The sequence below is a fragment of the Acanthaster planci genome, linkage group LG11, assembly GCF_054643075.1.
Source record: "Acanthaster planci isolate LZ-2023a linkage group LG11, COTS_SCS, whole genome shotgun sequence".
NCBI classification, from domain to species: Eukaryota; Metazoa; Echinodermata; class Asteroidea; order Valvatida; family Acanthasteridae; genus Acanthaster; species Acanthaster planci.
Window position 1 is genome coordinate 13,564,037 of NC_141787.1, and position 13,519 is coordinate 13,577,555.

The following is a 13,519-nucleotide window of genomic DNA, read 5'->3' on the forward strand; positions in this document are numbered from 1 at the left end:
ATTCACAATAGTGCGCCCCCAAGAGTCTGCGACGCGTTAGCCAATCACATTGCGCAAAATCTGTCGACCCTTTCCGAATGCGCATTGGGTCGACAGATTTCGCGTACTGTGATTGGCTAACACGTTGCAGACTCTTGGTGGCGCACTATTGTGAATTGCCCGTATTAGCTGTTAATGTTTTTTCTCAAGAGGTGTTCATCAAGGACGGATGGAGATGCAAGTCTGAAACTGGGAATTAGAGTTTGATGGCATTACACTTGGAGCGGTGTCTAGGATGAGTTGGTCATGTTCAAATGTACAATGTTGTATTTCCAATGAACTTGCAACAATATCCACACAGCAACAGTTGCAGATCCAGCATTTAGCAGAGGAGATGCCCGGAATTAACAAGAGAGAGAGGGTCATCAAGTGGGGCTGAACCCCAAAATTACGGGCAGGGCACAATTTAACCCTAATTTCTGTTTTTTAAGTTAAATTGAAAAACCACGGACAATGAAAAAAATGGGATGAAAAGTAAAAGGAATCTTTAAAAACAAAGGACCCCCCAAAAAAAAGAAAAAAAAAAAGACCAGAACAAGAGAACTTAAAAAAACTTTTTTGGGGGGGGGATGCACATCAGGTGTATCCTATATCTGCAACTGGAAAGTCTGAATGAATGTTTGACAGTATGACAGTTTTGCGATGGTTAGTTTTAAAGGCTGTGATTTGTAGATGGTTTCATTTCTCAGAATTGTTCACAGCAAAAGATCAAGTCCTACAGGTTTCAGGGTATGCCAATTTTGTTTTCAATCATTTGATTCTATGTTACTGATAAGTTGGCACCATATCATGTGAAAACTCCCTGGTGAAACAAAAGGAACTTACATTCGGTCCTGGAGGTCCCGGGGGGCCTATGCCCCCTGTGTCACCCTGTCAAAAGACAATAAAAATGTGAGTCCACTGACCGAAGGCACGAGAAATAATGATTTGGGCTTATGTTATGCATACTGAATCCTGCTTGCATGAACAATTGCGGGCATGAACTTACGAGAATAGAATTGTGTCAACCACACCAAATTAGACCAACTCGAACTTCAGTGAGTTCACAAAGTCAATACAAATCCTGTGACTAAAACAGAAACAAAAAGTGAAAACTGTTACCTTCTCCCCCGGTGGGCCTGCTCCTCCCATTTCCCCGGGATATCCTGGGTCCCCCTACGGGCAAAGGAAACAAACCAGATGTAAGTTTGGCCCCTAATCAAGGCTACAATGGGCGTACAGTAACGCAACCAATTATGGCCCATCTATCCGTACCTCATTTTCCACCTGCTGGGGTGTGGGATGTAGGCCTGCGGTTGGTGCTTCGCGGGAAGAGGCAGGCCAAAGTCAAGGCTTCCGCGGAGACTGGTTTACTGTACTCATTATATACTGTTGGGTTTGACCGGGACATTTCTGTCTCAAAATCTAGATTTGTACACAAACTCCAGATGAGTTGATAGAAACAGAAAGGTCAGTACCTCACTGTGAAGTACCAAGGACCAAAACAATCAAGTTATCATTTGTTCTACTTTCTACAGTCTGTCGCATCAGCCATTTAAAGTGTCCCTTTAGGAAATTCCATGGAGAGGTGTGCCTCTAGGGAGAATTGGAAGTATTTGCTTGGACAACTAAGTTATATATTCAAACAGCAAATATTGATATGAAACAACCCCCCAGGGAGTGTTACACAAAGCAGTGGGGCAAGACACAGGCCTTCCCAGAGTTTTGTTTCCTTTTTAATGGTAGCTTGAGTCAGACCAGTATGGCACACAGCTGTGGCCCACTTGACGAGGAGGTCAAAGGGCAAAGAAAGCGATCCAGGACATTGTAGGTGAAGTAACAAATCCCGGAGAGCACATCTGTAGTCTTGTTACTTGCAATCCAGTGTAAAAACAGGAAAAGGAAAAAAAAGAGAAGCCTGACAGAAAAAAGAAGTGTTCAAGGTCAAGCATTTATTCAGTTGGTTTGACTTGCTGTGGAAAGCTGCTCTCATTGAGAGAGTGAATTATGAAATCAAGAGAGATGCAGGGCTGTTGACTCAACATGTTGTACTTTCCTGACAAGCTAATAATTTTCCTTTGAGAGTCTGGCCAGAGCAACTAATGGCATTCATGCTCAAGGATTTGTACCTGCCCCATTTGCTCAAGATCAATAATCAAGCATATAAATCTGGGGCCATGTTTTTGGAGCTGTAAGCCGACAAAGTTGCTGAGGACAAGAGGCATTTTGCAAAGCAATAATCCCGGGATGTGAGCCCAATGTGTCTTGCTGCGTGTAATATGGTAGGACTGCTTACAATCGGATTCTTCTTATCCTGCGAGACATTTGTGCTCACCACCTCTGCTATGAGGGAATGGACCGTGAAGGGGCAACACACGGCTTGTTTTTATGAATTTAGATGAAGATCACATGTCCGCAGTGATTTCTGCCTTGTGTAAGTTGACGTGGGGGTTTGGAATGAACTTTACCTTTGGTCCTTGTCCTGGGTTGAAGCCATGTTTTCCAGAGTCACCTCTCATTCCCTAATTTAGACCCAAAATTGACATTTTAGAAACCAAGACCAAACATTTATCTTAAAACGACTAGAACATTTTTTTTGGGACGATGTAAAACTAACTTCAAAAATAAGCGACTTAATGCCCCTTTTTGGTATGTAAATAAAAAAATAGCACCAAAATTTGTCCAGTCTGTCATTCCTAAAACGACACATTCTGGTGAGTCTACTTGAACAACTGAAAAGTGTAAAGAGGCTGTTTTTTTTTTCATTTAGTATGCAAAAGTTTTCCAAACATAATTAAATACAATATCCAGATTTGTTTATCTCAGGCAATTTAAGTTAACAAAGCTTAAAATACCTTTATTCCAGCTGGCCCAAAAGGTCCCACGTTTCCAGACCTTCCTGTTTCACCCTACAATAATATGAATCCATGTTCAACACAATCAACAACAATAGCAAAATGTGAATTTTTGTTTCATCAACACTACAAGTTTCTAGTAAAAAACCCTCATTTTTCAGAAATTGGGTTTTTGGAAAAACAAAAGTCCTCTTTCAAAGAGCTATTTAAGCCTTTAGATAAAAGACGAGGCTATGAGAAGCAACCACTTAACTAACAGACATTGGCCATTTCTCCCTAGTTTACAAAAGTTTTGAATAATCTCTTGGAAAAGAGTGTGGGAACCCCCTCCCATAAACCAAGGTCAATCATCGGGCAATTATCAACAGCTCATCCCAAGTTATCAAAACAAGGATATACAAGTTGACAGAAGGTATGCAACCTAGAAGCTGTTTCTGAGGGACCTCGCTCTAGCCTACACTGAACTAGAAAATAAACACCACTGAGACAGAACCAAAACACTGGGGGGGGGGGGATCTGGCAAGCAAGCTCACACACCAAAGGCAATGCAAACTGCAGAGCCTTGAAGTGATTTTTCAAGGGCAGCTGTTAACTTCTGTGAGGAGCAATGGCTGTTTGCTAATTGCCTTGAGTGGAGGCACCACCTCGTTGGTTGAAAACAGCCATGCTGGTGAGGAGTGTTCAGTTTGCTGGCAGCGACACGACTGCAACGCACAAATTTCAAAGCATTTTGTGAACCAGCCATGTGGAGTTCCTACCAAAGGAGCTTCCATTGCTAGGAAAACCATGCCATCTCTTGGTCTTGCTCGGGGCCCATTGGTACCTCAACTATGCCTACCACACCAACTATTCCCCCATAAGGTTACTTGAGAGCCACCGATGCTGTGTACTTGAAGTCATTGGTGCACCTTTGTATCTCGTGCCCATCCCAAGACCCAGAAGACGAGATTTGCACATTACTTGAATGTTCTCTGCACCAGACTTCCACGACATGAGAATGAGTCTGTCGCATTGCTCGGAGCGGATATCACGACTTGGCAAAAAGCTCACAGTCTTGATCAGGCAAGGAGTGAATGCCATGACGATTAAGAAATTTCAATTTATTATGCACGCTTAAACTTAAAGAGTCTAATAATAGTTCATTGTGAGGAGACTGCCGTTTTTAAATGGTCAAAAAGCCAACTGTAAATTTGATTGGTAAAACCACAAAGCTCAAACCCACTTGTCAATCAAAGTGATCCATCTGGGCTGAAAGTGGCTTCCATCTGGTCACAAGTTCAATTTTTTTTCCCACATTACACCAGAAGCAAACAAGTGCATATTACTCACCTGCAGTCCTCGCGGTCCTCGCTGCCCTATGCTACCCTGTGAACCCGGCACACCCTGCAATAAGCGAATCAAACCAATCAGTCACTCTGTTATTTCAATGTAGCAGTGTCAAAATTGACTGCAGATATACGCGACGTCCGTCACGCTACCTCACGTTATTGGAAAGTTGTGAGGCATTGAAGCACACTATATATCTCTACAACCAGAATGAATTATTGCTTGCTAATGGGCGCAACTTTTAAATGTGTATTTTTTCTACCGTTTTTCAGTAGAGATAAAAAAAATTAAAATGTTTTTCAACTTAAGTTAGACTTAATTTGTTTTACCTACCGGCAGTGGAGGGGGGGACACTGCCCCCATCTTTGAAAAGGTAGTTATTTCCCCCCCCCCCATTTAAAGGCCTACCAGCTGTTGGAGATAGATAACAACTTCATAATTGTATTCTTTTCAGTCTAATGGCCTGGGCTTGGTCCCCCGCTTATAAAAATCATTCCACCACCATTGGTTTTACCACTACCCCATGACTTACAATGACTGCCATGAATGAGACTTCCCATTATGTACCTTGACGGTAAAATAATCTTCTTTTCACCATGTGATTCTTATAAACTCTGTAACTGCTACATTCTCAAGATAGCCACCTAACAACCCCAAACCTTTGGTGCTTTATGACAGTCACTGTATGCTGACACTTCATAGCTTCATTTTGCTCTATCTCTGTTTGCAGAAGGAAGAAATATGCGGTTCTTTTTCATGTCTCATCTGAACAAAAGAGTGTGACGAAACTTCACGGTGACAACACATGGTGTACCTTATCCCATCAACTCCCTCTACAACACCCTACTACTGCACCTGTAGGGTTCCTGACCAAATTATAAAAATCCACGACCAAATATTGCAATTTCTTGGACAATTCAGACTTAACAGTTGAATTTTATGCACTTATTTCCAAAAATAGAAATTTCACAGTGTTTGCAAAATTCCATGACCTTAGTCATTTTTACAAAATTTCAGGACTTTTCCAGGCTTGGAAAATGAGAACACATTTCCATGACTTTTTCATGACTTTTCCAAGCAGCGGCAACCCTGACTACACAATTATATGGCTTCATTGAGTAATACAAACAATGCAATTCAAGTGCAAATGGGTATTAATAAAATGGTATTGAGAAATTTAGAATTATCTGACCTGCTCTCCCTTTTCCCCTGGTGGTCCTCTTAGGCCCTTTTTTCCTGGAGGTCCCTAGGGGGAAAAAAAAAGTGATTCTACAAATTCAACTTGAAGATGAGGAAGGCTAGAGCAGCAACTGTTTTCCCATCATGAGCATTTTGGCTATTCGTAAATGAAATAGTTCTCATAGAAGTGGTGCTTTGAAACAGGAATTATCAAGGAGTTCTGCTTTGGTCTCAGTAAAAGGTATGGAAGAAATTAAAGAGAGTCGTCCGGATGTACGATCTATTAATTTCTCTGAAATCTTCCCCTAACCCAGCCCATTTCAGTTGTTGAGAACCTTCTTATGATCCCAAGCACATAACAAAAGACCAATTACCTCCAACAAGAACATATTCCACATGGGGTTACCATTCCCTAGCAGGTTAAAAAAAATCCAGCTGACTGAATTCCCTAAAGGCCGAACAGCCCAGTAGAACACTGCACTGCTCTAAATACCTCACCCCAGCTGGGACTGGGGTTATACATGCAAAGGACAGAGGTCAAAACCTGGGGTTCAGTCACCTGCCACTCACCCTCAAACCGGGTCTGCCAGGGGGTCCGGGTGGGCCTGGGGGCCCTTTTAGACGCTGCAGAGAAAAAAAGAGTAATTGGAAAGCTGTTATAAGCTGTGCAGGAGAGAAGGTAAAGATAAGCAATATTAATTGGGTGCCAAGGAGGGGTGCCAAAAAGGGTCATCAGTACACAAGCTATCATACAGGTTTGCCAAGGGCCACAGGGATATCTCTCACAAAACTCAAGTACTGTTGCTCTTAGGCGATATAAGCTAAATTTAGTAGGGGTCACAAAATGTCTACATTAAGGATCTGAGGTTCACTGAGGATCCCGAGAGGATCGAAGGCTGTACATGTTTACTCTTGGAATTGCAAGAAAGGCGATTTGTCTCACAGCCTGTGGCTGTGTGTACATTTCTTACTGCCAGTGTTCCATCAGCAAAAACTAAAATGAAGTGGCTTTTCGGGTCAAAGACCTCATTTAGTTGTGACTGCATGGGAGTAGTCAGACAGTACAGTGGTGATACCTTCAAGGAATAGGTCAACTTGTCATCTGGTCAGTTTCTTTGCCAGACTCTGTGACCTTGTCTGGTCAAATGTCACACTTCTTGCCTCCAACTGACCCCCATCAAGTGTGAAATGTGCCAGACTGGAGAGATCTACAAAATCCTCAACTTGGAAAAGCTCAATATTGGAATCTCATTTGGCCTGTTATCAGGCATAGATGTATTCTTTGGGGAGAGGACTCTGGACTCTCGGCTTTTCCCTATTCTTTAAACTAGAGTTTTACAAGAAGAAATTTCTAAATTATCATCATTAAAGAAGAGTATCAAAAATCCATTTGTCTTCCACAAGTAGAGGTACATGTACTAAGCTGGACGGTCACTGCAAATACTCAAAATTTTGCACTTTTCCATTACTTATTTTAAAATTAAGCAACATATACTTCAGGATGCATAATGGACCGTGAAAGTTACCAAGCAGTTCAACTACTATGGACTCCACAGTTCACACCATGGAGGTGGACTTCCTGAATCCAATCAATCCTGAAATATACATGTACAGCTCACATTACCACAGCTATTGTTAAGAAAATAGCTTGGCAGCAACAGGTTGTCAGAGTTCATGTAGAAACACTTGCCCCAGGCTTACGCTTGTCACAAGGGAAAATGAATGATAACACACCAGGCTCTGCTAATATTTGTTTTCAAAGTTGACTGGATGTTTTAAGACCATTTGCTAGCAGGTACACTGCCACCTGAGTCAGTATGGATTTGGCAGGTACAACAAATCTGATGTTGTGTGTTTCCTTAGGGTATTAAGGGCTCACGAACAACAAGACTGCCAGAGACCTAACTGCCAGAGACGTAAATCCTCAAAGGACTCGCAACTGCGCTATTTTACCACATATGAAAGCACCCATTGTACTTCTCAGCTGTGCGGAACTTCTCATTAAAAATTGGGTGACGGGGACTTGAATGAGAAATCTTACATTCTGAATAGATTTTGTGCTTAACAAGTCACCCAGTAAATTTTACTGTCTTGCCTATTTCTGTAAAATACTTCAACTTTCTACTCCTCACCGTTATACTGAAAGTGCACAGTACCATGCAATGACAAACAAACGAAGTACAAGAATTATGACAGGTACGAGTACGAGGATTCACAGTACCTACCCAAATGTCCAAAATAAAAAGGCAAACACTTGGGTTAATTTTTCTTCACTTTAAGGCATTGCCACAAAGAGGGGGGGGGCATTCAGCAACGCATGTACTGCATGACACAAATGCCCAGCTCTTGAAAAGATTCGGATGTGGCCACACAGTGCACTAATCTTGGCTTCAGAGGCAAACTTCAAAACAACACTCTTGAAAAGAAATCCTCCCTGATTACTTTTTGATTTATTTTATTCCACACATCACAGTTACACTGCCGTTTGCAGAGAAATAGTGCGATGGAAAAAACTCCCCATTCGTGACATAAATGCCCAAAATGGGTACCCATTTTACAATGTCCATTATTAAATGCTGATGCCAGAAATGCCAATAACTAGAACCTCAGGAGGCCCATATCATCCTCCAAGGCACCAACCTCCGAAATTTCTGATTTGAGACACTAGCTGGTACCCATTTAACACCCACTGGGTTACCTGGGAGAAGATAATTGCTCCACAGTGACCACTGCTCCTTTACCAGTACATACGTGTACAGAGGGAAATGTGGTCACTGTGACAAGTGCGTGTTGGAATGTCCCATCCAAGAAAAAATAATGTGATTTGTGACAAATGTGAAGGATCAGATATTATTGTATACAGGAAAATGTGGACTGCCACACTTCTGAACTGCACGTGCCATTTTACCAACGGTGGCAATAACATATCTCAGTCATATCTAGAACGGCAAGCAGAGACACATGGGCATTTGAAGATGACTGTAAAGGCTGCCATATTGGAAATATGTCATTACCAAAAAGAGGCTTCAACTAAGCAAGAAGGTTGTGTAATATCAATTTTCTGTCAGAAAGAGTATTCAATCCCAGATCCTTTGTATTCTTCACATTAATTTTGGGGTGTTTTTTCTTGTCAATAAACCACGGAAATGCAGGGATACTCACCCATATCCTGACTGGGCCAGATTCCAGTTCAATATGAGGAAAGGTACTGTACATTTTTAAAAATTCGCCCAACTCAGTATCCATAACTTCGGCAGGGAGCTGTGCCCAGGCTTGTTGAGCAACAGCCAACAACTCTGACAGCTCTTCTGTCACAGTCAACTGAGTGAAACTTGTCGTTAGCGGTGGTGGTGACCGATGGCTGGTCGTTTCTTCAAATTCGTGACTCCACGGTATAAAGTCAGCATCATCCCCGCTTGACGAGAGGGTGCCGGCGACTTTTACATACTTTAAGGTATTATTTACATGTACATCCTGAGATTCAGTTGCCGCAGAACTGTTCAAGGTGTGATCTGTATTTGTAAATTCCGGGGCTGGTATGGGCAGAGGGAAAGGTGAGCTTGTCGCCGTTCGGAAGATTGTACGAGTGCTCTCCTCTGAAGGACTGTCTTCAGTATCCTTTATCCCTGAAACTGCCTCAGGCACAGGGAGAAATGAGTCAGTATCCTCTGGCAATCGTGAATCCAAAACTTGTCCAACATCTGTGCTCTCGTCAGAATTTGTTAATACTGGTGTACTAACAGTGGGGATTTGTGTCCTCATTTGAGAATTTTCCCTGGGGTACTGCCATGACGTCGTTGGTTCCTCAAAATTGCCTTTGTCCTCCCACACAAGTGCCTTTTGTTGGGAAGTTCTATCAGGTAGAGCATGCTTTGCAGTTCTGTTTGACAAAGTGTGGGAAACACTGGATTGTTTTGGAACTGAATGGTTGGAGCGGAGAGATGCATTTGGATTCAATGGGCTGCCATTTCCATCAGTTAGCAGCTGTTGATTACCCGTATCCAAATCTGTAAAAGACAAGTATAATAACTTTTCTGTCAACATTATATTTAAGACTAAAGAGGCTGCTTGTGATAACGAGAGAAAAAATGGGTTCAAACTTGCGAGAATCCAATTTTTTTCTTACCTGAAGAGGAAGAACCATTTTGAGGAGCTACTGTTGTTCTTATTGCAGCACTGAGTAAACAAATGTAAGGTAGTATGACAAATCCAACAAGCCACGTATGCCTGCATCAAAGAGCAGAAAGATAATACATTTAGATAGCAGGACCTACAGTTAGAGGTTTCTTTTTTTCTTGGCGACAGGACAAATAACTGTGGTCTGATTTTGAGCATATCTTTAAGGTCATTTCCTAGTGCAGACATTTGCAGCTGTTTCCAAAATCTGGTTTCATGTGCATTTTTACCTTTAGGCATCCATTTGGAAAGAGGGTGAGAATTTCACATCCTTTATTTTCCCTTGTAGTGGTTTATAAGCCATTGGGAAGTGACAACATGCCCTCAAAAGTCAGATTTAGCAGTGAAAATATTGAATCATTTACTTGGAAAACAGAATTTTCAGACAAGGCTCATAGGATATGTGCACAGGGTGTCAAGTGATGTAAGTATGTGGAACTCTTCTAGAAAGAGTTCCATATTTGGTCACCACCTCAAACCTTGTGCACAAAGTTTATGGGCCATGACAGAAAAGTTTATATTAAAAAAATGAAATTGATTCCCTCCAAATCTGTATCAGATTTAGGCTACACTTTGAGGTAGTTTTCACGGCATATTAAGGAAGACAAGTGGTAGCCGGATACAGAACTTTCCCTTCAGGTTTTATGCTCAGAGCAAGTCATTTTAGGCTGAGGGAACATCAACAAACTGATACCAATTTTCTTTTGGTACCGACAGTGGGGTTCATTACCTTAGCACCTTGTTCCTATTATAAGGGAACAAATTTTACTTTTTCGAAACAACTTATCTAAACAAGTTGTTGGTGATGTCCTCTTTCATATTAGAGAGAAAAGAGAACAGTGCTTTTGGTTTTTGAGGGAAATTTTTGAGTAAAAACGGCAGTGTACATGACCTCTCCGAAGAGACCTGTGATCCACAAATAAGTGACAAATAAGCGTTAGTTTGAGAAAGTAGACTTTGTTTCCTTACTATAAGAACAGGGTGCTAATGGTAATGAGCCCCCCCCGACAGTGTTTGAAACCAACTGTGGGATACGAGAAAAACAAACTGATGCGGAGACAGAGGTACAGAAAAAGACCAGACCGGCCAACCCACGCTCGTTTTGTATTTTGAACAGCAACTTTTACCAAACTGCTTTCATCATGCAGAACACAAACAATAAAATAGCTTTTTTGTACAACCCATCACAAATGAAAATGTGGCGTTGTGTATGATACAGGGCATGTATACCAGGCAGCTCACGATAAACAGGGAAACGGTTTCGCGCGAGAATTTAAGAAGGTGGCACATGCACATGTTGTACTTTTACACTTTTTACAATACCTTTGTCAAAGTGGCCATGGTTAAGCAGGTAGTAGGGGAGAACATTTTTGTAAAATCTCTGCCACTAGTATTCCAGGGAAAAAAGTTCATTTAGCGACACTTCATTTTGCTCCAATTAATGGATTCCTTCGACAACCTGCAAAACACTTCTGTTGGATGCATGGCGGAGTAGACTGGTCTGTGAAACAGACGCTTGGAAAAAAACTTCTATATCGTGACGTCGGGAAACTATACGCACAAAAAGCCTCTGCACAACTTGTACAATAATGTAGCCTTCCGCAGCTTAGCAAAGGACCAAAACAACCGTAGTTTAAGAGAACACCCTTCGTTTGCAAACTGGAATGGGTTTTTTTTCCCCTCGAAACCTCAAATTCGCACGTGCGGCAAAATTAGAGAGGAAGAGAATCACAGCCGCGTGCAAATCCCGGAATAGCTTCGAAACTCATGCCGCGGTTAACCTCGCGCCTCAACGCTAAACAGTTTCCCAATGAAGGTCCAACGCCGGTAATTGATGATTTCCCACGTGCATGTAATGCTAGTGTACATCTCTGAATCATATCGTAACACTGACTGCAAGATATCCAACTTGACGGGGGGGCCCACTGTTTTCCGTGTGTCATACTTTGATATTGCATGATCACAGTATGCAGCAAAATGACTGAGCTTTGAAAAGTTGAGTTTCAGTACTGAAGGCCCGGCAATCGAGGATTTAATTAAGTGATCGGGTTGAAATAGGTTTTACATTTCTAAATCATTAATGGGCATCGCTTCAAAGCGAAGTGTGTTTTAAAAACCCAACCATCGACTCATTTACCCGCCTAACTAAGCCAAAAGACCTGAAAGGTGTTATGCGATAATCGTACAAGGTCACAATCAGTTTTGTGCGAGGCACGACAATATACAAACCATAATGGCTTTCATTTGAGGGAGTGCATAGGATTTATAACTACAGCAAGACATGTACTTCAGTATGCACCGCGCATACCAGTCACAAGGTTACGACATGCACAGTCTAAACTGAGCGAGCTAAATTAACCCTTCAAAAGTTGCCAACGTGGTGGACCACACCGCCAGCCGGGGCAATGCTGGAAATAGTTGGAAACGACTCTGCTGCGCGCGATTACAGTTTGGAGTGGATAAAACAGCAGGGAGGTTGGCGTTGGTAGTGCCGTATATCACGCAGTGATATACTGCCAAGGCCCCCATCTTTATGATACAATTAGCCCCCATCTCCCTGAGGGTAACTTGCGGCGTTTAGTTCTTCGTGAAGCGGATGGCGGGACGGGCTACGGGCGCGCTAAATGAGGGAGAGCCGTTGCAGCTGGACCAAAAAAAAAAAAAACCAACAAAAAACAAAAAAACGACATGCCTGTCCAAATTGTACGTTCCTGCCATCCTCGCCATTTCGGAGGTACTACTTTTTAACTGGTGGCGATTATTCAGTTTGGTCTTACTACTAAGCAATCACTTCATTTCATTTAACGCATGTAAAAGTAATACGAATACACGTTTAATTTGCACCGCATTTCGATCGACAAATGCAATGTTGCCACAGTGAGCAAAAGTACAGCAGCTCTTGAAAAATACTGGTTGCCCGTAGCAACGCAATCTATGCTCTCAGCTGTGATCAAAGGAGACCAGGTTGGTGGCAGAGTTCAGGTCGTTCATTTGCAACGTCATCAGTCTTTGCTGCAGCACGGCAAGACGACTGCTGTTTGGGGGAAAGTGCAACTAAAAGACCTACACACCATCTCGGAGGAGGTCTGCTATTCGGAGATTAACGATTCCCCAAACACCAAACTGAAACGGACGACAGAAAGCCAAATAGTAAAATAAAAAAACTACGGACCTATTTACAAGCAAGCCATTTGGATCGTGTTCTACGAATCTTATTCAATGTAATCTGTTAAATGGGTGGTACCAGACTAGTTTGGGTTCCATGCCTTCAGTTGTGATGAACTTTCTTGCTTTCATGTTTACTCGCAGGTTCCTAAAATAAAAACAGTTAATCTCGCTTTCAATTCAATATGGCCGACTAGTGAATAAAGCCAATTGACCCTTACTGCCAAGGTCGTTTATAGTTGTCAATGAAATTTTATACATGTAGTATAAAGGAGTAGTCCATTATCGTGGTAGAATTTACCAAAAGGTCATGGGTAAGACACTCTAATCTAAGGTTGCAAGTATACCTTAATATCCAGAGGGAAGCATCGCTCTACACCTCAGCAGTGTACGTCATGAGGACGATTTTTAGAGAAAATCATTCAACCCCCCCCCCACTAGGCAACTACCTACTGCAGAAATGAGAAATATTTCCCCATTTCCGAGCTTACGTGTTTCGTGCTTGTGGTAGAGATATTTTCAAGGACAGAGGCCGGTTTTTCAGGGAAAAAAATAGTTCTTTGTCAAATACGAAATTCTCAACTCCACTTATCTTTCAATGGAAGATTTATGAAAGTTTTTTTTTAAATCTCTTACGCTCCGTCCGTCATGATGAGAAGGCAAAAGAAGACAATAGACACAGTAGGTGGGCGGGGGACTATTGCAATTTGGGGACCGAGATAGCCTCGGCTCCCGGTGAGTATTTTGATGATGATGACGAGCCCCAAGCTGGGTTGCACTGACAATGAACTGAAAGTTAA

General features: G+C 42.1%; 1 protein-coding gene across 1 annotated transcript in view; it reads right to left on the bottom strand.

Annotated features, from left to right (window-relative positions):
• Positions 1–13,519, bottom strand: part of LOC110981442 (uncharacterized) — a 52,873-nt gene that overhangs the window by 32,540 nt on the left and 6,814 nt on the right. Inside the window, exons 2-10 of the mRNA XM_022239021.2 lie at positions 9,505–9,605; positions 8,541–9,385; positions 5,949–6,002; positions 5,392–5,445; positions 4,203–4,256; positions 2,874–2,927; positions 2,487–2,540; positions 1,141–1,194; positions 865–909 (exon numbers count right to left, since the gene is read on the bottom strand). Coding sequence (XP_022094713.2) covers positions 865–909; positions 1,141–1,194; positions 2,487–2,540; positions 2,874–2,927; positions 4,203–4,256; positions 5,392–5,445; positions 5,949–6,002; positions 8,541–9,385; positions 9,505–9,605 — 1,315 coding nt within the window. The remainder of the gene's footprint in view (positions 1–864; positions 910–1,140; positions 1,195–2,486; positions 2,541–2,873; positions 2,928–4,202; positions 4,257–5,391; positions 5,446–5,948; positions 6,003–8,540; positions 9,386–9,504; positions 9,606–13,519) is intronic.